This window comes from Panthera leo, chromosome C1, assembly GCF_018350215.1.
Source record: "Panthera leo isolate Ple1 chromosome C1, P.leo_Ple1_pat1.1, whole genome shotgun sequence".
Taxonomy (NCBI): Eukaryota; Metazoa; Chordata; class Mammalia; order Carnivora; family Felidae; genus Panthera; species Panthera leo.
The window spans coordinates 160484026-160509575 of record NC_056686.1 but is presented as its reverse complement, the minus strand read 5'-3'; the positions used below and the strand labels follow the sequence as shown (position 1 = coordinate 160509575).

The 25550-nt window shown below is 41.5% G+C and overlaps 1 protein-coding gene across 6 annotated transcripts in view; it reads right to left on the bottom strand.

Moving 5' to 3' along the window:
* The window catches only part of RAPGEF4 (Rap guanine nucleotide exchange factor 4), a 291851-nt gene that overhangs the window by 80701 nt on the left and 185600 nt on the right, over positions 1–25550 (bottom strand). For all 6 annotated transcript variants that reach the window (XR_006205530.1, XM_042949147.1, XM_042949152.1 and 3 more), the window contains 4 exons: positions 9009–9062; positions 8595–8701; positions 4511–4632; positions 2894–3077 (listed from right to left, as the gene is read on the bottom strand). Coding sequence is in view for 5 of the 6 variants with exons in the window: in XM_042949147.1 (XP_042805081.1) it covers positions 2894–3077; positions 4511–4632; positions 8595–8701; positions 9009–9062 (467 nt within the window). In the remaining variant the exon portion in view is untranslated. The remainder of the gene's footprint in view (positions 1–2893; positions 3078–4510; positions 4633–8594; positions 8702–9008; positions 9063–25550) is intronic.

Below are 25550 nucleotides of genomic sequence, written 5' to 3'. Positions count from 1 at the left end.
TTGATAAAACCTGGAAAGGTAAGAAAATCCCAAGGGAACTCAAAATGATATGTCTTGGAATACTAGTAAAACCTGTATGTTCTAGTGATAGACTGGAAAAATCCAACCTTTGGAATATAGTTTTCTCTGAAGAATCTTTGGGCTGCCAAGGATCATGCAATTCAATGCTGTATGGAAGAAAAAAAGCACAAGCACAGGCTCTCTTTCTAAGGGTGACTCAAGAAACCAGCTCTCAGGGTCTTGTGAGGGTGAATCAAGACAATAGCATGAATGTTTCTAGCACACAATAGGCACTCAATAAGTGTGTTTGTTGCACCAGATCCTAATTTGGGAGGGCCTCACCTCCTGGATTATAAATTCTCCAAAGGCAGGAACCATTTTATTATTATTATTTTTTAAAGAAAACCTCTTGGTACATGCTCAAAAATCTTTGTGAATCAAATGGCATTTCTGCTTCCCTTGAAGCAACTAAGAGCTGCAGGAACATTAGCTGCCAACAGACATTCATTTGTTCATTCGTTCACTCAGCAAAAGTTTATTGGTGGTCTATTTAGTGGAATGCACAGAGCTAGGAATATGGCCTTTTCCAACTTCTATGCCAGATTAAATCCCCCCTCTCCATATTATACTCTATTAATGTACACTACATTTTCCTTTGTAGCATGTACTGCAGCTATGACAAAATGATTCCTTGCCTAACTATTTAAGGTCTGTCTCTTGGACTACGCAGAAAGCTCCAGGAAGGAGGTGCAACCCTCTTGTTCGATGTTTTAGCCTTAGCAACTAACATAGTATCTAGAACAAAATAGGTGTTTATCAAATATTGGTGAAGTGAACAAATAAATGAAAAAAGAAATGGGATATGTCTTTGCCTTTCAGAAACTCAGTTTAAAGCAATGTTTCTCAATAGGAGCATTATTTTCAGGACAGCCCCTTATTTTGTAGGGTCCTAGGTATTGTTGGGTGTATTTGGCAACCCTTGGTCCTAACCACTGCCCAGTGAATGGCAGAAGTGTGCCCCCACATGTACTGAGGCAACCAAAACATCCTCCCACACTGATGCCCCACTGATTCAGAACTACTTCTGATTCTGATTCTGTCCCACTTCTGATTCAGAACCACTGTATGGCTTTGACTTGAATGAAAGAGGCAAGAAGAGCAAGAAGGGGATGGATCTAGGAAATGATGAGAAAGTAAAAATGATGGACAATGGGACATAGGTGTGTGGGGAAGGGAGAGAGGAAGTGGACTCACATGAAAGAAAGCACAGTTTGGAACGGTGTTCATTTGAGTTCTCCATGCCCTGATGATTCCCTTGTGCCCCCTTAGCCACCCACCCCTGTGATGTTTCAGGACAGACAGAGCATAAATCAGCTGGGCAAGGTTCTTGGATACTACCCATAATTAGGTCAGTGAAGTTCTGGCTTTTCTGTTTGATAGTTTGGATTTTCCCATACAATTTTTGTTTGAAGAAAGGGGTTTTGAGGATAAAGGACCAGAACCTAACCAGTGTTCTAGAGTCAAACATGGTGGTGCTGACTAGGATAAGGGCAGGCCTATGAAACACATGGAGGTGGACATTAAGACCCAAGAGAAAGTCCTGACAAAGGAGACATCGCATGACAACAAGTGAAATATGTTGAAGAAAGGAAACAGAGAAGCACTAAGAAGTACTATAAGTTGGCATGAGGGGCAGACATTGAGGAAGTTGGCCTAAGGGGCACGGCACTTTTGGAAAGTGCCCCGTGGACATACAAGACATGTGAAGTTTAATGCACTTGTTGAGACCCACGAATAAATGGAGGTTGGCCATGCCTGTGACTCAGAATCGACATCCACAGCTGCTGGCACTGGCCACAGGGTGGAGGGCCGTTTCATTCCCAGAAGAAAATCATAAGCCTGTGCATGGTGGCCTCAACACCAAGTGCCAAGTCATGCCTTATTAAAAAGGTTTCCCCAAGATTGGGACTGTGGCATATGCTTCTTTATATGTCTCACAGCAACTGGGAGAGTTCTCTAAGTACAACAGGGGCTCAGTACATTCTTTCTGAATCCATCTGATTAAACACTTCAGAATCCTCCAGTTTAGCTGATAGGTTGTTACTGAAGGTGAGGTGGGTTTCAGTTGAGATGGAAGGGAGAGAGCATCTTACTAGTGGGAGGAGGTCTTGAAGCACTAATGCAGCAGTGGTATTCTCTTAGGAACGTGTCTTTAAGCTAACGAGCAGAAGGTTCAAAATGGTGTGAAAGGACGTGTTGAATGAACGAACGAACAAAGGCACGGGCATGATGTCTATGGTTCTGATGACCTCCGCCTTATTCCATTAGAAAGACAGGGGCTGTCACATTCTGGCATGGAAACAGAGCCGTTTCTGTTCGTCATTGCCCAAAGGTTTTCTTTTAATGTTTATTTATTTTTGAGAGAGACAGAGACAAAGTGTGAGAGGGGGAGGGGCAGAGAGAGAGGGAGACAGAATCCAGAACAGACTCCAGGCTCTGAGCTGTCAGCACAGAGCCCGACACGGGGCTCGCACCCATAAACTGCGGGATCACGACCTGAGCTGAAGTCGGACACTTAACCAACTGAGCCACCCAGGAGCCCCCTAAAGGTTTTTTAATATGTGGACTTAGTTTTGACATCCCGAACCAACCACTAAAATTCTGTACAGTTTTAACTCATGCAAAAGGGAAATGGATTTATCTGGCTCAAAAGTAAAATAGAAAAGAGACAAACACTGCTGTGTCCCACCTCCAGAGCCTCCCCTTTGGCCCTGAGTGCAGGCCAGGACCTGGGAAATCAGCCTGCTTCCCTGTGGCCCAGGTGAGCGTCGTGCTTCCACATGCCCATGGCCCCAGGGGACTGGCACAGGGTGCGCACTGCGCTCTTACTCACGGTTTGCGGAGGGTCATCCTCATGTGGGCGTCCGGGCCCATCTGCGACAGCAGCAGCATGGTGTCCTGAAGCTCCTCATCACACTCCTTCTTCTCCTCCTCAGTAGGCAAAGGGGCATCCTCGTGCTCGTCATCCAGAAATCGATAAAATAAATATTTGTCTTGGAAATGGTGTTCCTGGTCCACTACATGAAACATGAAGGCAAGGATCAGCTGTTGTCCCTCTGCCTCACAGCCCCGTTTACCAGAAGCAAACGGCTGGTGTCGGGGAAGAGAGCCAAGTGGCAGCAAAGCGGTGAGACTCCTCAGCCCTCTGATCCCGCCTCGCCCAGGGCCGTGCAGCTGGAATACATGACTTCCCAACTGCGGTCATGCACCTCGAGGCTCTCTCTGACCCGCCCGCCACCGGCTGGCCCCACCACGTTCTTATGAGAACCTGCCAGCTTTTCTGAGATGAGCACTCTGACCAGCAAAAATTGCCTTGGTGACATCTTCTGGCATGTGGGACATGTGTCCCAAACAGGAAAATAACCAACTGCCAGATCATGCTCTATAATGGTTTTCGGGCACAGACTTAAAACAATCTTACTCTACAGGGATCAGGATTCGTATTTTTCTTTCCATATGTACTGTTTGTTAACATGTCTGCACTTTAAAAAAAAGTTTAGAATAAAATTAATTGTTTGAACAAAACTGACGAGACCGAGCTTCTAGGTCATATAACCCTAGAAGTAACTTAAGGTAATTTCCATCCAGTTCTGATTTTAAAAGTTTTGTTTTTCCCTTGTTCCTTTTAAAGAAAAAGACTTAGATCTTGGTAGGACAGTCAGTGAACTTGGCTCAGGATCTCTCATTTCTATGTCTTAGAGACGCAGACCCTCAGGACCCATCCCAAACCTGCTGAGTCAGAATCTGCATTTTAACAAGAGTCCCAGATGGCTTGAATGCACATTAAAGTCTGAGAAACACGGGTGAAGCCATCATTAGATTCTCAGGCCTTGGTAAATTAAATGAACGATTTTAATGGTTTGTCAGTTTGGAAAAGTGGTCGTTAAAGCAAATGGCATGAGCAGATCAACCACGGTCACACTCCAGTCCTGAACAGCTACCCTGCCCCACGATAGCCCCTGCGGGTGTCAGGGGCTGCGACAGTCGAGCACATTCTTGATTTTAAATATGGTCATCCCGTGTGGATACAAATTGGCTCTCCCAGATAACGCCATTGTTAAAAGGCAGCTTCTGAATTCATTACTTCCTTTCCCTGCCACCAGCCCCGCCGCACATCGCATTGCTCTTCATTCTGCCGCTGCATCAGGATTGCTATGCTCAGAGTATAATCACACTACCAATGAACCGTGAATGCAAACTAATAAACATAATTGGAACTGATGCACTCGGGTCCCAATTTCATTTTCCCTTCATACATTCTCCCATGTTAGGGGGGCACGATGGCGGAACATAGCAATCAATAGCATCCGCTCGCCGCACTCGTATTGCTAAATGAAGATGCCGGCTCTGCAGGCCCCTAAAGGGACCATAATTCCTTTTTGGCCCATTTGGGAGTGCAGCAACAACTTACCCAGGGAAAGGGTTTTCCAGGGCCTGGGGCTCATCTTACCGTGGTTGAGAACGCCGTCTTCTACCAGCACTTGCCACATGCCAACAGCCTGAGTTCGGGAGTGGACACAGGGAGTCTGCTGCAGCATCCAGTCCACCAGCTCGGTTCCCACACAGCATTGCCTAAGGAGAGGGGAACACAAAGGATGGGAAGGCACGCCCTCGCGGAGGAAGGCTGGGAGATGGCTTCTGAAAGACCTTCCCGAAACGCTTGTGCTCCTCCACCATAAGAGGTCTCACTGCAAACAAAGCATGGCATGGCGTGGCCTCAGGTTCTCAAACTTTTGTACAAACCAGCAAAACCACTCAGCTCATGAGGGAACCTTCCAAGCAATGAAAGAGCATTACACACTGCAGCACCAGGGGGTACCGAAGGGCCACTAGATGGGGAGTGTTATCTAGCAAGCTAAGCCCAGGGCCAGGAACTCTCTTGTCTCGCTGGTCCCGGAAAATCTCAGTGTAAAACGAGGGCAAAGTGACATCTGACTTCCTTCACCCGAGCCTGTGAGGAATGAGTTAATGTTTGTGAGGCACTTGGAGGTGCTCCACGAAAGGCGGTGTATAAGTGCAAAATTATATAGCACTTTATATTTTCAAGTAATACTACTGATCTTCCCCAGAGGGGTGTTGGGAGAAACAAGCAATTAGCGATGCAAATCTCTCTGAAAAAAGTCCTATGTAATGAGCATCAGCACTTCTGCAGAGCTTGTCATCTGAGGAGCTCCACATGCTTTCTGCATAGTCACACATTCACCCCTAAGTTGCCCCTCTGTGGTAAGTTCGTCAGGATGGGTGAACTGCGTGTATTAGTCAGGAAACATATAATTAGGAAATACTGAGACCTTCAGTGGGGTGAGGGAGAAGGGCAGGTGTTTGTGGCATGATGGTTCAGAGGAGGAAATGGAATCTTGAAGCCCTAGGAATGAATCCCAAGGGCCAACACAGGAAGTCACAGAGCAGCTGGGGTCTTTGCTACTGGTGGCCTCCCATCCCGGGCTAAGGATGGCACCATCTCTGTGGGGGGGGAGCTCAGGAGCTCCTCTCTAGTTTAAACTGGGGGTTTCCTGGTGCTGTGCCACTTTAGGAAGAGGCTTAGCCTGGGAGGAGTCATTAGATACAGCACTGTGTCTGCTAGACATTAGCTGTGTGAGTCTGGCCATGTCGTTTAAACTCGCTGGTTTTCAGTTTTCTCATCTATAAAAAAACGAGGACGAAAAGATGGCCCCCAATGTTCTAGGAACTCTGAAATCTGTCTAAGCTCCTGGGACGCCCTGATTCAGGTCCAATCCTGGAACATTTCGCAAGCAAGATGTACTGAGAAGGCCGTCAGATTTCTAGGGCTACTCTGAAAACAGTCTACACCCACAAAAAGAGCTTCAATGAGCAAAGGGGGCACCTAGTAACTATTCATTCTGAACACAGGAACTGTCAAAACATGGCTCTTCTAATTTCAGAATTTATTAACGGGAAAAGTTTCATAAAAGTATAAACTAATCAATTCCATGTGGCTTTTAATTCAACGATTCTCTTTGCTAAGAGGAACTCTGAGATGATCTCAGAACACCTGGGTCCTTGCTCAGGGTATGAGAATCCTGCAGTCAGCACACAGAACAAAGATCCACAGCTGCGCCACTTGCAGCTGATAGAATCACTGAGTTTCCTCTCCATTAAAGATCCCCAGCCACTTTAGAATCGACAGCAGACCTTAGCATGGTGATGACTTGGGGGGATACCGTGTCTGGGGAGACGGCAGCCATGATATAAGCAGGTGGGGAGGAGGAGAGAGATGGAACTAGAAAGTACAAGATGTGGGGCAAGGAACTTAAACTGGGGTGCAGAAAAGAGAAATCATGCCTTTGGCTTCCAGATGAGTCCATGGGTTATTACCAACAGATCATTAATTTGTGTCATAGGGTGTGGAATACACACGACACCTGTATTTCAGGGATTGAAAATGTTAGTATGATGGAGCAAGAAAGAGTTTACGGCTTCTGACTTCTAGTTTCCATTTTGTCATAAAGATGACATATTTTAATGGAATTTCCCTAATGCAAGTCCACACTTGGAAAAGCATAGTCACATCTTAAGTCAGGGGAAAAAATAACAAAGACTTAAAAAGAAAAAGGTCCTTTAGCCATATGAGATTTTGAGATTCACTCGAGGAGTTAAAGTGCTTTAACTCTCTCTGGGAATATGTAACACATGATTTTTGTTATTTTTTTTAAAGTTTGGGGGTACCTGGGTGGCTCAGTCAGCTAAGCATCCGACTTGGGCTCAGGTCATGATCTCACGGTCCGTGAGTTCGAGCCCCGCGTTGGGCTCTGTGCTGACAGCTCAGAGCCTGGGGCCTGCTTCTGATTCTGTGTCTCCCTCTCTCTCTGCCCCTCCCCCACTCGCGTTCTGTCTGTCTTTCTCTCTCAAAAATAAATAAACATTAAAAAAAAATAAAGTTTATTTATTTATTTTGAGGAAGAGAGAGAGACAGAGAGAGAATATTGTGCTGTCAGCACAGAGCCTGCTTGGGATATTCTCTCTCTCTCTCTTTGCCCCTCCCCTACTTGTGGGCATGCATGCTCTCTCTTTCTCAAAATAAATAAGTAAACTTTAAAAAAGGGCTGGATGAATAGTCTGTCTTAAGAAATGGAATGTGTCTTCTTGATAAGACTAAAGTGTTTCTCAAATCCCGTCTCATTTCCAAAATTCTCTTCAAGACGAGGTCAATTAATGTAACAAATATCCTGTCAGTTTTAGTCTTATAAACATGTTCATGACAAGCACAAGTGGAAGAGTGTTTGTTTTCAAGGAGTGCAGAAAAAGTGATCCAAAGAGGAAGAATTTGCCTGTTTTGCCATCTCTGTCCTTGGGAAACAGACTGGATCTTGAGGCACATGTACTCAAAGGTTTCCTATAGGGTGAATGAGGTCTAATTTTACAGGTTCTATCATAGTTGACAGTCATAGAAATATATTTATCCTTCATGGTAACTTTAAAATTTGTATCCTAGCTTTCACTGTGTCTTATGAATTTGGTTCATGTGAATCAAATGGGTTTTGACTCACGCCAAGTCTGATGGGTTCTGAGGTCATGTCTAGACTAAATGGGAGAGTTGAGTGACTGCTAAAAAAGGGCTATGAGGGTAAACTGCGGGTGCAAGGAGAAAGTGAAAGCTTGTGTGCCATGCATAGGCCATTCCAGTTCCTAAACCCATGGTGAAGTGAAAAAAATCAAAAGCTAAAAGATCAGACATGAATCCTCAGTTGACCCACCAGTGTTCAGTCATCCCAGAAGATTCAACTACATAATTCCTTAACTCCAGTGACAGCTATAGTGACTCCCTATTCTAAATAATTATAGATGTGATAGAGTTGTATACTCACTATATACACACTAGAATGAAATCCTACAGTAGAAAGTAAACTCCGTAAAGAACATTGTATATTTTATTCACTCCTGTATCCTTGGGGCTTAGAACACAATAGCATCCAGTGCCCAGTAGGTATTTAATACATTTGTGGAATGAATGAATGGTAGAATGAATGAAAAGATCACTAAACTTGGAAATCAACCGAGGCTGGTTGGCTTAAGCCCTAGCTCTGCCACTCACTAGACTTGTGACTTGGACAAGGAAAACTATTTACTCTCTCTGAGCCTCACTTTTATCATCTGAAACATGGCCTAACACCTACCTAGCAGGGCTGTGGTAGGATGAAATAGGATAACATAGGGAAAATGGCCTGGCGGAGGGCTTCAAGCAGAAACAAATGCTAAGTAAATGTTAGTTTAATCTCATCTAAATCTAATAGTTCCCCTAAAAAAACACTAGCGAACAGAAATGGAAAAGTTTTCTTCTCTTTGTTTATCACAATTAAACCAATGTCCAAGCAAATTAGTTTAGGAGTAACTGCTGGGAATATTAAGGATAATTAAAGCTAAGCAGGGATCTAAGACAAACTCAGATCTTCCAAAACCTGGAGGATTATAAAACATGCTACCCATAGATGGAAAACAAGAAAACACAAGTTTGTTCCAATGTCACTAAACATGAATCTGAGGGAGGCCACAGCCTTTAGAATTATTGCACATACCTGTATGTCTTTAGGTGGTATTTTCTATCTCTTATCATGTGAGGTGCTCGAGAGAGAATGGCATTTCGTAAAATTTTTCCAGCCCTGAGAATCTTCTCTGAAGGAACCTGCATTTTAATCAGGTGAAAGGAGGGAAAGAGGAAGAGGGAGAATTTATAGAAGGAAAACAAACCAGATGAATACTTAAATCACTTTCTGACTCTGGCTTGAAAAATACAACTCATTCACATATTTACATTGTTCACTTGTATGACATGTCCCTTTTATTGGAGAACTGATACACACTGAATAGTCGTTATGTCTAGAAAATGCACCCGAGGTCTCCTGATGTGATGCTCTGACATACTGGCCGCCTCCAGTGGTTACCTAAGAAGTTGGCTCTGAAGGTTCATCAACCCACCTACATCCCATTACCTTGGTAATGGTGTTAGCAGGACGAAGAGGAACGTGAGGTTCAATGAGAGGTGTCTGAAAAATAAAATGTTAAGGCAAAAGAAAATTAAACAAAAAGTACACTAAAGAAAATTATGGGCTGGGGGATAATAAGAAACATCCATTTTTATAAAACTCAAAATAGAATTTAAAAAAAAACAAGAGATAAAATCTGCCTGAATAACTTGAATGCAGATGCATTCAAAGGGCAAAATTAGACCTTCAATTTGCCAAAATTTAAATATAAATTATTAAAAATGAAAAAAACCAAACAGATAGGAATGATTAGATGTTTGCAGGCTTAATGAGAAGGGAATCAATATCTACTCAAAGCATAACAAACATCAGAGCAGAAGAAAAAGCAAAACAAGATAAACATGTATGGAGATTAAAATGACCTATCTCGGGAGATAGGGATAAAGTACTGAATTAGAATGGAAATGAGCAATTTCATCCTCTGTCATGTAGTTAAGATTCTTTTCCCTCAATTTGTATTTTTGGAAAAAAAGTTTTAATTTCTAAATGATACTTCTTGGTGGTTTTATGTACTCAAGTTCCGAGGACCCACTGGGGCAGCTAGGGCACCATCTCTGTCATTTGCAAAGTGGTATACAGTTTTCAGGATTCCGTGACTGAAAGAACAGCTCTAGAATACAGATTAAGCTGCCACTATTATCCACATTCTTCAGATGAAGGTGCTGAATTGCGATCCCAGGAAAATGACTTGCTACACAGCTACACAGGTAGGTCCCTTAGTCCTGCCAAACCCTTCCCTCCAGTTCTCTGTGATGTCTGGCAATGGCATTTCCAAATGGAAGAGAAAGATATGTGCAGTTAAAGATGGTGGTAGGACCATTAACACAATGCTATTTATGTCACTTCCAGAAGGTTTCAAATGATGATAGGTTTAGTTATGAGATTGTGATAGGCAGAAATAATGCCTCCCCCCCCCCCCACAAAGATGTCCATATCCTTATCTCCAGAACCTGTGACTATATTAGATTACATGGCAAAAGGGATTCTGTAGATGTGGTTAAGTTAAGGCTCAAAATAGGGAGATTATCCTGGTGTTTCCTGGTGGGCCCAGTGTGATCCTATGAACTCTTAAAAGATGGAAGAGGGAGGGGAAAGAATTAGAACTAGAGAGACAGCAGTGTGAGTTGGACTTGGCCTGATTTTGCTGACTCTGCTGATGGAAGAGACCAAGAGCCAAGGATGGAAGGCAGCTTCTAGAAGATGGAAAAGGCGAAGCAATATATGGCTTTTCTCCTAGAACCTCCAGAAGGACTTGGCTGCCAACACCTTCATTGTTAGCCCAGTGAGACCCATTTCAGACTTCTAACCTACAGCATTGTAAAATTATTAATTTGTGTTGTTTTAAGCCACTAACCCTGTGGTAATTTGTTATAGCAGTAAAAAAACAAAAAGCAAAAAACTAATACGGACATTATTATACTTTATAATGAAAACTCTACTTTTTGGAAACTGAAGCCATTACACTGAAAATGAATCGGTAGATTTTCCCTCTAGTCCTAATTTAAAAAATACAACCAATGGAGGAAATAAGTCAATATTAATTTAAAATACTTTATGTACCTAAATACAAATATGCATGTATAAACATATACCTTCCTTTTTATCAACAATAAATTTCAGATGAGTTGCTGCTTTGGATATTATAATAGAATTAAGGAAACGAGGGACAGAATGGAAAGCTTTAAGAAAAGCATAGGTGAGATGCAGATTTACTTAGAATGAATGAAATCTCACTGACTTACTTAAACATTTTCATCACCTCCCTGGCATCAAGGAGACTTTTTTGTTCCTCTTGAAATCACTAGAGCCCAGGTGTCAAGCAATATTATAGTATTTAAGCAGCATAATGTTTACAATCAGCAAAGAATCTAGACCAAGGAACGTCAGTGTGGTCCAATTCAACAGGAGCTTTAAACAGAGACTGACTTTGCCCGGAAATAGCCCACATTCCCTTAGGGCAGACCTCTAGATGGGAGAGCTACCGTGCCCTGTGTTTGTACTACTTCCTCAAAGAAGACAGAGCTGTGTGATCCCAAGTCACCTGAAAAAATGTTCAAAAGCACCAGACCAGCATGCATCAGGGCTCTGGAAATGTGTGCAGTTAAAACATGCTGATTATTTCCGAGTTGTGAGTTCCCAGCAGTCATGCGTCCCACCTCTTTACATTGCATGGGTTGGTTGATATGTCCAGGACTATGCCTGGTTGTATATGTAAATTGTAGAAGCTTCTGGTTATTCTTGAAGATAATAGAAACCCATTTCTTCTTCCTGTCTTAGAAGAGGTACAGGTATACGTGGTCTAGAGTAGATGGATGTGAGATTAGCTTCTGAGGCGATCTTTTCTTCCCTAGGAAAAACTTGACTTTCCTTTGCAGTAGTATTTGAGAGGCTGGCTGGGCTAGAGGTCATGAAGATGCCCATGCTTGAGGACTACTGATGAGTATTTATTCTTTGATGGTGCAATGAAACATTATTTGAAGAGTGAATCTTTTCATTTGTTTCTACAGAGATGGCTATATTTGAACAAAATGCTAAAAATGGTCCCTAGGTCAGTTAATCTGGATAGTTCACTTTTTGATTCCTTTGAAAGTATTACGAAAGCAAAGGAACCATCAGGCTTCAACCAGAATTGTCCCTTTGATTTGTAACTTCTGAAGAGGTAAAATGTAGGCAACGTTGCCATTCAGCCTCATAATCCTGGTACCAGTTCCAGGACCAAGAGGCTATTTAATCTGTTGAAAGGCAGCGTTCTCAGAACCTTCCTTGGCTCAAAGATTTTAGGTTTAGGGGTAATGCAATGAATGGATGCTTTGAGAAGGGGACAGTCTTTTTATTTAAATAAAACCTCCAAGGAACACATGCAGGGTGAAAGCAGGGAAAGTTTTATTTTGGGGGAATAAAAATTTGCCTTTGAAAGGGAAACTATATCCAGTTAGGCAAGAATCCATGTTGTAAGAACTACAGTGGTGTCTAGAAGCCATAGGTGGTGAGACAGAGGCCATCTGTGACAGGCAGACCGGGTCCCTGAGAAACAAAATCATTGTCCAATGCCTGCTCAGAGACCCCTCCATTATGAGTGTGGCTTTATTGCTTTTGTATCTGCTTATCTCCTTTTTGGGTTCCCTTAGCTTTCAAAGTAAAGCTCCTTTTAGGAATTTCGCCTTAGCTGTGCCTTAGAGAAATGAGGAAAGGAATGTCATTTCACAAATGATTAGATTAAATGGGGGAGGGAAAAAAGCAGGATAATAATATTGGTGAGAATTAAAACAAGAAAAGCAGCCCTAAGGGCAAGACTAAGCATTTCCTGTGTCAGGCTTTTTATACACGCTGTCTACACATGCACCTTTATATCTGTTATCTCATTTTTTATCGAGAACTAGAGCCAGAGAAATATAGGGACTGAGTTCATTCAGCTAATACCTGGAGCTGGGGGTTGAATCCGGGTCTATCCCACTCCAGTATCTATGCTGCAGATACAACAACCCCATACCACCTGCATTTTTCTTTGAGAGACATTTTTGCTCACCCTATGGATGAGTTAATGTTCTGCTTTACTTCAAGTCCATTGAGAAAAGTGCATCTAAGCCCTTCTAAGTTCTCAGGTATCAGAGTTGACCTTAAGAATCTTTAGCAATAAGTATTCACTGTGACCCACTGAGATGACACATTAGCACTGATGCATCATGCTTGGTCTGAATTAACTTTTTAAAAAGCGTGTTTGTTACGATAGAACATTTGGTATTGAGGAGGAGCTGTCCCACCAGGGCTAAGACAAATATACCAAGGACATGGGTAGCAGTCAAAGGGTAAGCAGGATAATGAAGCCACTCAATACTTCTCGCAGGGGTCATTTAATGCTGGGAACTGGCTTTATGGATGGTGGAGGACCTGCAAAGGCAAATGGGTAACAGAGATGCCAAATCCAGATGTCAGCAGAGCAGGAAGCCCTCCAGTGGGGGACAGAGGGACGGGAGACTGAATTGGGCATCCTGGCAGAAGCTGGAACCCCGGGGGGGGCCCCAGGTCCTAGCTGTAGGGGTGCTGCTAGAGATGCTGCCCGCCCTCCCGGGCCAAGAGGGAGGCAAGAACCCTCTTGCTTTCAATCTCCCTCCAACCAGGGGCCAGAGAAGTAAGGAAAAGAATTTCACTTATAAATGATTAGGTTACACAGAAGAGAGAAAGAGGTAGTATGGTGGTATTAGTGAGATGATCCAAGTAAGAAAACCAGTCCTAAAAGCAGAGCTGTGGCCAGAGGAGCCTGGGAAATACTCTCTGCAGAAGTTGGCCTCCTTGCGATACACAGCTGAGTGCAGGAAGGGCAAGAACTACTTTAAGGACGAGCAGACCCAGGACCTGCACAGCAGGGTGGTGGCAGTGGCCACAGAGTGGGGACAAGGCTGCCGCATGCCAGTCCTGTCACCCTTTCACGATTCCACGTCCTCCCGGGCATTCTTCCTGTTGCACCATGGGCAAGGAAGGTGGACAGTGAGCTAGCAGGGTGAGGCTTCATTAATGCCTCTTTGGTGTGTTTCCTAGGGCTGCCCAATGTTTTGTCCTATAGCCAGAAAACACACATCACAAATAAGCCTGAAAAGGAACAGACCCCTCCCTGATTAAACTGCATACATTTCAGCACATCAATCATGTGCTGAGGATAAAAATTCTTCTTCCCCACCTGGGCATGAAAGAATCCAAATTGGTCTGTGAAAATATGATCCTAAAAAGCTAGGCAGAGAGAACAGATAAAGGCAGAGGTATTCATTCAGCTTTCTCTCGGCTTTTCTTGGCTTTCTCCACCAAAGACTTCCCTCAGGATTGACCGTAATTGGTTTTTGTTTGTTTCTGGAGAAGGGATGCATTCTACTGCTTTTTATTATATTTATATTACTACTGAAAAGGAGAAACAGTGAGGGAAAATATTCCTTTTGGCACCGGAGCCAATTCAGAAATACTAATCAGGTGATGAAAAATAGGAATTTAGCCTCTATTACAAAATGCACAATAACTCCCCAGTAGGTTATAATGAGGTATAAGGCACGGTAATAGGTCTTATGAAAAACCATATTCAGGCCCTTTTGAAAGGGGGTAATTCATTTGACTCGAGTGTTTGCTCACAGAAGCCTTTTGCAAGGCACAATATTTTAAGCCAAGAGATAAGAATAACAAGCTAGACTGGGACCCAAAGCTCATGGCAGAACTCTGGCAACTCAGTGCAAGAAAAAGTCTTGTAAGTCTACATCCAGTGTAATGCAAGTATTTACTAAAGGGGTGTTGTGTGCAGAACAACGTGCTAAGCTAAAGCAGAAGCCTGATAAAGTACCCGGTCTGCATGAGCTCTTGATCCTGATGGGAAGGCAAAACTTCTGGGGGTTAAACAATTAGGGAGACAACAGGAGTCAACAAACAAAAGCGACGACATTCTAGATTTCAAATTTCCCCTTTCCAATTTGAAGTGAGGAAATCGCTAGAAAGCGGGGAGAATCATATTCTATTTTTTAGTGGAAATGCTATACTTTTAGGAGTTACATTCCTTGGCATTTTGAAATAATACAACTAAGGCCTTAGAAATATATGTCTCATGAGAATTGTCATTTGTGTCAGCACTCTTTGGTTAACGGTATGAAATTAAAGGCCTAAGTCAGACTTATAAACAGATTTCACCACTCTGAAATGACTACCTAAGTTTTCCACTTGTTAAATAATGGAAAAATAAATCATCTATAGACCTTTTTGGTTTCTTGGGTAGGCCTTTTTTTTTCTTTCTTAAAGTTCTTAGTTCAAAATTGGGTTATAGATTCCAAGTTTCAGCTTCCACATGTAGAAAGATTAAAAGTTACTGTTGTCCATACAACAATAAAGAGCCAAACGAAGTGAAAATAATGGCTTTTCTGGGGCCCATCAGAGGACTGAGATTACAGGGCAAACCACTACCCCAGAATTGGGAGAGACAAGGGAATCTGGGGTCACACCTGGGATCTGCCCACCTGGAACAGAGGCCACAGACTGGTAGGTGCCCTTAAATGGTGTGCAGTTAATTAAATGAGAAAGCTTTAGACTGTTGTGTCTCTAACATCATGGCAGCCTGCTTAATTAAGGAAACTAAAATCTAAGCCTGTACAATCACAAATGGCCAACTAGGTTTGAAGCCACAGCAAATCAGCAATTTCTTTACTTGGCTTCCATCTTTTTTTTTTTTTTTTAACGTTTTTTTAATTTATTTTTGAGACAGAGAGAGACAGAGCATGAATGGGGGAGGGGCAGAGAGAGAGGGAGACACAGAATCCAAAGCAGGCTCCAGGCTCCGAGCCATCAGCCCACAGCCCAACGCGGGGCTCGAACTCACGGACTGCGAGATCGTGACCTGAGCCGAAGTTGGATGCTTAACCGACTGAGCCACCCAGGCGCCCCTTGGCTTCCATCTTTTGAGTATAAAAGTATCTCCCTGAAATCCTGTCAGTGGAGTGCTCCTGACCACTTCCAGTTTGGGGCTGCCAGATTCAAATCAATTTTTGGTCAAAAAAACCTTTTCATATTCCTCAGTGTATGTTTTAACAGTGGTAATTCTGATGAATTGCTGAAGTGACTTGAGAGTGAGAAACTCCTGGGGGCGGGGGCAGTCTTAGGTGGGCCCCTACACTTTTGTGGGTTTTACCTCCTGGAACCCGACCAGGTCCTCTTGGTGAGGAGCCGAAAAAGATCTCCTAGTGGCTCTGGCAGGAGAAGGGAAGAGAGTGTACTGTGAAATACACCCAGAGCATTCTCCATACCAAAGGCCTACTGTCCAGGGAGAAGACTTTACTAGAACCTTATCTTACATGGGGGAAGGGCATTTCTCTAATTGTAGCCCCCTCTAGTTTTTCTCTTTCACCCAAGGAGGAAAACGAAGCTAAGAAACTGCTGGGAAGGTCACAATGCAGGGACACAGACCCACTAAATGCCTGAGCCTTAATGATAAGATTACAGGACATTCCCCTTCCCCTATATGCCCCAACCATACCAGTATAAAAGCAGTGGATCCCAGCCAAAAGAGTTGCAACATGCAGACTCTATCTAAGGAGGACTTCTTAGGGAAGCCCAAACACAACAGAGACAAAAACAGGGCACTAGAGGAATTTGAAGACTTTGGCATCTATAGCTACGACAAACATTAAACAATGCCCAACTCCCAGGCTGATTAACACAAAAGTCACACTAACGACCTATTTATCTTAGCTCCTATTACTCAGTATATCATATCTGGCTTTCAACCAAAAATTAAAAGGCATACTAAAAGCAAGGAAAAAACAGTCTGAAGAGACAAAGTAAGCATCAGAATCAAACTCAAGTATGACACAGGTTTTAGAATTGTCAAGCAGAAAATTTAAATTAACTATGATTAATACATTAACAATGGAATTGTATTCCATTAATAATACTAATAAGAAAGCAGATAATATGAAATAGTGGATTGGGTAATATAAACAGAGAGATAGAAACTCAAGAAAGGAACGTCTTCCTTCCTTTTTCCTCCACTGACCAGCAACAGAGAAGGTAGAGCAGAAAGGGGTGGATGTGGGAGAAGGCAGATCATACCTCTCAACCCACCAGCCATGTTTCTTCAGACACTAGACATCAGCAAAAGCTGGAGGTTTTAGAAATGAATCCAGTAAGTTATTTTGTGGAATATATTGACAAACTGATCTTAAAGTTTATGTGGGAAGGCAGAAGACTCAGCATAGCCAACACAATATTGAAGAAGAGGAACAAAGCTGGAGGACTCACACTGTCTGATTTCACAAGACTTACGATGAAGCTTCAGTAATCAATACAGTGTGGTATTGGTAAGCAATAGACAAATAGGTCAACGGAACAGAATAGTTAGCTCAGAAATAGATCCAAATAAATATACTCAATTGATCTTTGACAAAGGAGTAAAGGCAATACAAAGGAGCAAAGACAGTCTTTTCCACAAACCGTGCTGGAACAACTGGATAACCACATGCAAAAAAAAAAAAAAAAAATGTGGATACAGACCTTTAACCCTACACAAAAATTAACTCGAAATGGATCACCCACTCTAAATGTAAAGTGCAAAACTGTAAACCTCGCAGAAGACAACCCCGGAGAAAACCTAGGTGACCTTGGGTACAGTGATGACTTTTTAGAACACAACACCAAAGGCACAATCAATGAAAGAAATAATTAATAAGCTGGATTTCATTAAAATTAAAGACTTCTGACAATGTTAAGAACGAGAAAACAAGCCACAGACTGGGAGAAAATATTTGCAAAAGACATGTCTGATAAAGGACTATTATCCAAAATGGACAAAGAACTCTTAAAACTGAGCCATAAGAAAGTACACAACCTGATTTAAAAATGTACCAAAGACTTTAACAGAAGCCTCACTAAAGAAGATATACAGATAGCAAACAGGCATAAGAAAAGATGTTCCCTAATCTTATGTCATCAGGGAAATGCAAATAAAAACAACAGAGATACCACTATATACCTATTAGAATGGACAAAATCCAAAACACTGACAACACCAAATGCCAGCAAGGACGTGGAGCAACAGGAACTCTCATTCACTGCTGGTGGGAATGCAAAATGGTGTAGCCACTTTGAAAGACTCTGAAAGCCACTTTGAAAGTTTGGCATTTTCTTACAAAACTAAACATAGTCTTACCATGTGATCTAGCAATCATGCTCCTTGGTGATTACCCAAAGAAATTGAAAGCTTATGTCCACATACACAGAAAGTGAACTAAGAAAAAGTTGTATGATATATAATTCCAACTATATGACATTCTGGAAAGGCAAAATCATGGAGGCCATGTTAAAAAGATCAGGGGTGCTTGGCTGTAGAGCATACAACTCTTAAACTTGAGGTTGGGAGTACAAGCCCCACACTGGGCACAGAGATTACTTACAAAAAAAAAAAAAAGGATCAGTGAAAATACTTTGTATGATACCATAACGATGAGTATATGTCATTATACATATATACATAGCTATGGGTTCAAACCCACAGAATGTACAATATCAAGAGGGAACCATAATATATGCTAGGGACTTTGGGTGATTATGATGTATCAACGCAGGTTCATCCAATGTAACAAATGCACCCCTCTGAGGGGGGATGTTGATTTTGGGGGAGGCTATCCTACTTTTATAGGATTTTATGTTGATTTTGGGGGAGGCAAAGGGTATATAGGAAATCTCTGTGCCTTCCCCTCAATTTTTCCGTGAACCTTAAACTGCCCTAAAATATAAGGTCTTAATATAAAAAATGGACATGACTAATCCATAATAACTGAAATGATATCTTTAGGGACCAAAGAAACAAAAACATTTATGGATTAAGACTGAGGTATTTTTATGGTTGCCATGTATCAGTGAGAAAGAAAGTATTCAACTCAATGTGGTTAAGAGTGATTATTGGAGAGAGGGGATTATTTCATGTCACTGAGTTGAGACTCCTCAATCCAACCAAATCAATATACAAGTTCATATTTTTAGAAAGTGGCTTTTAAGTTGTGGGAACTGAAGTCTGTAGTTTTTAGCCGTAGGTTGTAGTCTGTTTGGTCAGGCTTATAGATCAGAAGAGACTTAAAGTGTACTGAAGGCTGCTTGGTGAGTCCGTGAAACTGGAACAAAGAAGTGCCTACAGGAAAAGGTTGCCCAGAAGCTTCTGGTGTGGGAATGCTGCTTCTCTAGCAGGTGCTAGCAAATGGTTCAAACTTCTCTCCAGCATATTCTAATGCAATGCAGCAAGATGACATGTTTTTAGAAAGGTTCTGTCAAGCCCTAATCTACAATAAAGATTGCTTCTGATTTCTTCTAGTTGTGGGAGAGAACCTCAATTAGCTACTAATCTTTCTTTTCACATATAGGATCTTTTGAGTGTTTGCTTTCCAGGAGGTGTGTCTAAATGTCTATTAGATACCCCTAAGCCAGATATTTAGACGCAAAAATAAGATGCTAACTTTCTGGAGAGGCACCCATTTTTATCAGTTGGAATTGTTCTATTTGAGGTCAGACAGAAACTCGTTCATTTTTTTTCCCTTATGAATTGGCCTGATTAGGCTCAGATATTCATATAATGATAATAGCAACATATTACTAGTAAATCTTTATTTCAGGAATAGGAGCTAAGAGATGCAAAATAAGCCAACTGTAATATTCCACAGCAGTCACTGTCTATTGTGACATGTTCAACCCTCACAACGATGAGTTTCATGCAAATATAAACTTATGGATTATTAAATATCCTTTTCTTTCTCTTTCTACAAATTTCAGCCTCATATTCATCATTTGCCCTCTCTTCCATTACAAGAATTCTGTCCACAGAGCCAGAATTAAGCACTGCGAATCTGCCTATTCCAAATTTGGGAATAGTTTGTTGAGCACTTTTGGGAAATAGAAAGTGAATGTAAGACTTAGAGACAGTGTTCAATTTTCAAAACTTTTGTAGGATTAGTGCTTCTTAATCAAAGAACTAGAACACCCTCACATTTCCTTTTATAACTTCAAATTTAAATCTGGGCATGGTACATACTGGAAGTTAACATTTATTTAATAGTTTAAAATAGAATGAATATAGAAACGCTATGTTTGAAGTTCTACTTTCCCTGAAGCCAGGGGGTCAGGCTCTTGCTGGGTACAATCCAAAGGCAAGAGAATAGTGTTCATCACACATTTTGGAAGAGTATCTTGTGCTGAAGATGCTAAATGAATTGACATATACAAGCCAATATAAATATATATTCTGTCCCCTACTCGTCTCCCACACAAGAGGAATATACGTTGACCTAACCTTGCTTTTTTAATGTATCTTAGAGATCATTTCAAATCAGAACATAAAGTGCTACCTCATCCTTTTTCTGGTGTTTCCACATGCACTTTTGGGAATGCCATTGTACAAATATGATAGATAACTTATTTAACAATCATTTATTGACAGATATGTAGCATTGTTAACCCCGAATTTACTGTATGCGTGATGAAGGATAAAGCACACAAGAAATTATGAGATATCTAAATCTGTCATCCCTGTGTCCTTGAAAACCCAGAATTCTCACTGCGGAAGAGAGATCGATGTTAGGCTTCAAATCAATGACCAAACCAATAGCAATGAACATCTTGAGTTTTGAAATCAAGGCTTCTTGGGAGAAATGGCTGATTCCAGGGGCAAGGAATGTCTAAGATGAGCCTGGGCCATCTTGTCATACTCTGCCCATCCTACAGCAGTACACAAGCATCCCTGCCCCACATCTGGCACTCTCTGTCCCTCTTCCTATAGTGCTTATTGTACTTGGCATTTTATAGACTTGTTTCTGAACTGAATTCTCCATGGAAATGTTAGCTCCATAAGGACAAGAACTTGGTTTTACTCACTGTTCTACCCCCGGCTCTTGGCAGCTACTCAACAAATATTTACTGAATGAATGGAAGAATTTCTTCATTGATTCATTCTTTTTAGCAGGTTTTGTTTGTAGGTGAGTGAAGAGGAAACTCTGTGAGAGTTGGCAATGGGCAGTTTATGTTCAGTTGAGGGGTTTGCGAGGAGTTGGTAAAGGGGACCTTATGTGTTCAGGTATACGACGGAGCGGTGAGAAGAAACTCACTGTTTCCTTTGCCACTGTGCTGTAAAGAAGCGGGTTCAATGACTTGCAGTTGAGTAGAAACTTCCTGATAGAGAGGACTATTAAGTTATGCCGTTTCCCCCCAGCTTTTGGCTTTTTAATGGGCTGGGTTTTGTGTCTGATAACATGAGGAAAAAAATCAGTGCTGCTCAAATTTTAATATCTGTATGAATCACATGAGGGTCTCACTAAAATATAGATTTTAATTCTACTGGTCTGGGGCGAGACCTGAAATTGTCCATTTCTGCAAAATGATCTTCATTTTGTGGATCACTGCTCTGTGATCCACACTTTGAGCATCCAGGAATTAGAGGACTACCAGCAGCACCCTTTGAATCCATAATGTCATAATCCCTTACTAAAGTAAGTGTAAAGTAAGTGTAAAGTAAAGTGTTTCCTAAACATTGGGTTTAGTTGATGCAACTATAAGGTCATCACCCTAACAACATTTATATGACCCAAATAAATCAGTATGTTTTCTAGTTAAAGGAATAATTTCCAAACCATTTTTTTTTTAAATATTCAAGGACCTTACAGGAAAATTAAATGCTTACAATTTATTAAAGGAAATGTATTTGGCCTTTAGGAGTATTTGACTAATAATATACTTAACATTCACAAATAACACACTTTAAAACTTCTAAATTACAAATAATTCATCTCAACCAAATTCATTACATAAACACTTAATAAGGTTTCCAAGCATAGGTGTAACCCAGCATAATTCTTATACTCTCCTCCTCAGGGATTAAGGGGAAAAGTAATCGCATTCAATATGTATGTAATTAGTATTCGAAAATGAAGGAGTGTTCACAATATGAATCTAAATATCAATGGCATAAAGTAGTTTCAGAATTTGCTATGTATCTCAGTCTCTGTCCTTATTGTAGGTGGATGAGGCAGAGAAGGAATGTATTAATGGACAGTAAAACATTCAGAGACTCTCTGGAAAAGCTACAGAGACAGGCTGAGTGATGACCCAGCCAGGACCAAGGCCCAAACCACACTGCAGTTTCCCTTGGCCCAGCCTCATGGCCTCTGCCAGGGGGCATCACTGAGACTCACCAAGTGTACAGGATGGATCCCAGAAACTCTGTCACTGCTCACCCTAAAACCCAGCCTTTCTCCCTGCTACCCTCACCCAAAGAAATGGATTCTGCAAAGACTGGCAGAGTTTGGGTCACACAGTTGTGTTTTAACTGTGGTGCCAAACTTGTAAAAACTATTTATATGATATATAATCAAAATTGCATCTATCTTACCTATCCTGAAAAAAAGCCAAACTTCCTATCTCTTAAAAATTTGGAAGTATTTTCAAACAAAAATTCTTACAAACCCATTTAGTATAAATTAACCCTTAAAATTATGTAACATAGTTAACACACATATAATAACATATAACATAACGAACCACCATGTTCTATAATTCTATTTTGAGTAAAACTGTGAAAATATCAACTTATTCAATGGATATTTGAGAATGTCCTCTGTACTATGCTAATGTGACTCATAGGAATCCAAAGGGGATTATTCTGGTAAATTATGCTGTTTGGTTATAATGCAAGATTTGGATTACAAAATGTTTAAAAATGAGATCAGCCTAATTAGAGACACACTCTGACACAATTGGGCACGGCACAGAAACCACTTAAAAAATATCAGCCCACTACAGGTGATTTTTCTCATTCTCTGTGCTTTGAAGTTTCATAATCAATGCTGTTAGATGAAACAGTTTAAATGGCCATCTGGGGAGATTAGGGATCAGGTGTAAGTATTCCTAAATTTCTTGATTTTTAGGGAATCTATGGAATATATTTTCTATAGACATCAATTGTGTCCGAGTTGACCTTTGGGCCCTTCTGCATTTCTTCAGTCTCCATGACTACAAATATCTCATGGCTCGTGCCACGGTTATGCACATACCTATTTCTCCAAGTACAGCACGAGCTCCTTAAACTAAAAAATTGTGGTGTGCCTGCATGGCTCAGTTGGTTAAGCCTCTAACTCTTGATTTCAGCTCAGGTCATGGTCTCAGGGTCTTGAGATCGAGCCCTGCGCTGGGCTCGGGCTCTGTGCTGGACACAGAGGCTGCTTGGGATTCTGTCTCTCTCTGTCCCTCCCCTTAGCACTTGTGTGCCTGCATGTCCTCTCTCTCTAAAAAAATGTTAATAAATAAGTAAATAACAAAAAAAAATGTGTCCTTGTTATCTTGGAATCCCTGTGGTGCTTTGTTCATAGAGATTATTCATTAAATATTTATTTAATACATGGAGAAATCTCTGGAGCTTTCCCCTGGCAGTGGTATGAAAAGAATGGAAAGAATTTTTCCTCTTTTCATTTCTCAAGTTCCAGTTTTGCTCTTCAGGGTTGGATATGGAAAGATTAAGTTTATTGGCTGTTAGCAATCAATTTATGGACTATTTTCTTTTTGCTTCTTCCTTCCTGGGAGTAACATTTCTCCTCAGTTCAAATCTAAAGTAAGGTGTTTCAGGTTGGAAGAGAGAAACATTAATTTCAAGTTGACCTTGTATTTCCTTTAGATCAAGGAAGTTCTAGAAAGCAGATTGTCCTAGAGAAGTGAATATAGCCATTGGTTTCTGTATTAAAACTAATAAATATTAATGTGGAACAAATTAATTAAGATAAAACTTTCCAACAGGAAAACACAAATACGTTTTCCTAGCTTTCAAATGCATGCTTTGCAAAATGCCCGAAGCCATTATTTTAATAGCATAGTAACTCCCAATTGGGAAAGGTAAAATAATTACCATGAAAAAACAGACTTCTTTGTCCATGAATTGAAAACCATCCACTAAATGGACTTTTATACAATCTTCTGCATGTAGGTGTATTTGTCTATATTGATTGGAAATTTTAAAAGACTTCGTTTTCTGTCTCAGGCCACCCAGTAGGTTAAAGCTATAATAATAAGCACAATTTTAGTATCCATACAGGACAGGAACACACAAATGATTTCGATAACCTGTACGGGCTCCGGAACCTGATAGTAGCATTTGATTTACGTTATATAAAATTCCTGGAATAGCAAAAACCTGTTAATGTTTTCAAGAAACCTTTTGAGCCTTTACAAAGCTCATCGAAACAAAAAATATCAAAGTCCGAGAGAGCGTATCATACAAAGTATGAAAACAAGGCAGGAAAGCATATATGTTACCTTAAGATACCAGTTCATTTCACAGCTGGCTTCTACACCAGGGCCCCTAAACACAGTCTTCTTTCTTTGTCTCTTTTAATCATCAAGTTGCACTAGTGCAGATGATGGTGTCAATGAGATACGCAAACTGTGTACCTTAAAAGGCCAAAGAAATAAGTCGAGTGATATATGAAACGTGATCTATGAAATAAAATTTGATTACACTCATAGTTTTCTTCCTCTCCCTTTCTGTATTTTTCTAATTTTCTGGAGTATATAGAAGAAGAAGAAACCCAAATTTTAAAGCCTTACTATTACTGGAGAAATAATAAGCTTATGGAGCCTTAATCATACTTTAGAAACCTGGCATTTCTACCTCAGGGTCGGCAGCTTTTTATTCAAAGTAATTTGAAAGGCTTTAGAAATACTTGAAACATCTGCGAGTACAATGAGAAGGAATCAAATGTTATTGTTCTTTTATTGACTAGAAACTTAAACTGTGGACATGATTTTTTTTTTCTTTTTAAGTAAGATGAGGATTACAGCTCCCTCTGTGGACTTATTTTCACAGGGTCTCTTGGAAGGTGAAATGTTCCGGTGCATTTATAGCAAAGCTATTGAAGCCCCTTGATTAAAGCTTTCAGCCAGACTGGGGTTAATGATTAAAAGATTTGCTGATTTACAGGCTGTTTCTAGAGAAAACACCAAGTGTCTCATTCCCATCTGCCGCCAGTACATGAGGCTCCAGATTCTGGAAGGGTTATTTTGCAGCTATGAAACAGAACCGTCTAATGTGGGAAGGTAGTCATGACTGGCTGTAAGGGGAACACAGACATGCTCTGGGCACCCACCCAAGACAGTAAGAGAGGACTCCATTACTGGAAGGGAGGAAGGAAGGAAGGAAGGAAGGAAGGAAGGAAGGAAGGAAGCAGGGAGGGAGGGAAGGAAGAAAGGAGGGAGGGAAGGAAAAAAGGAAGGAGGGAGGGAGGAGGGAGGGAAGGAGGGAGGGAAGGAAGAAAGGAGGGAGGAGGGAAGGAGGGAAGGAAGGAGGGAGGGAAGGAAGAAAGGAAGGAGGGAGGGAGGGAGGGATGGAAGGAGGGAGGGAAGGAAGGAAGGAAGGCAAGAAGGAGGGAGGGAAGGAAGGAAGGAAGAAAGGGAAGGAGGGAAGGAAGGAAGGAAGGAAGGAAGGAAGGAAGGAAGGAAGGGAAGGAGGGAGGGAAGGAGGGAAGGAAGGAAGGAAGGAGGGAAGGAGGGAGGGAGGGAAGGAAGAAAGGAGGGAGGGAGGTAAGGAGGGAAGGAAGGAAGGAGGGAGGGAAGGAGGGAGGGAAGGAAGAAAGGAGGGAGGGAGGAAGGGAAGGAGGGATGGAAGGAGGGAGGGAAGGAAGAAAAGAGGGAGGGAGGGAGGGAAGGAGGGAAGGAAGGAGGGAGGGAAGGAAGAAAGGAGGGAGGGAAGGAGGGAAGGAAGGAGGGAGGGACGGAGAGAGGGGACAGCCTCAGCTGTTCACATGTCTTAGCTAGAAGTGAGGGAAACAATCTCCATGTGATTTAATTTTGTACTAAATTATCTTATTTCAAAACTTTGTAAGTAAAATGCCCTGGGTGGTTCAGTATGCCTGAAAATGCCATAAATTATTTATCTGTTAGTTATTAGTTGGTAATATCATTGCTTTTTCTTACTTAGATAGCCAGTTTGAAAACTACTTCTAT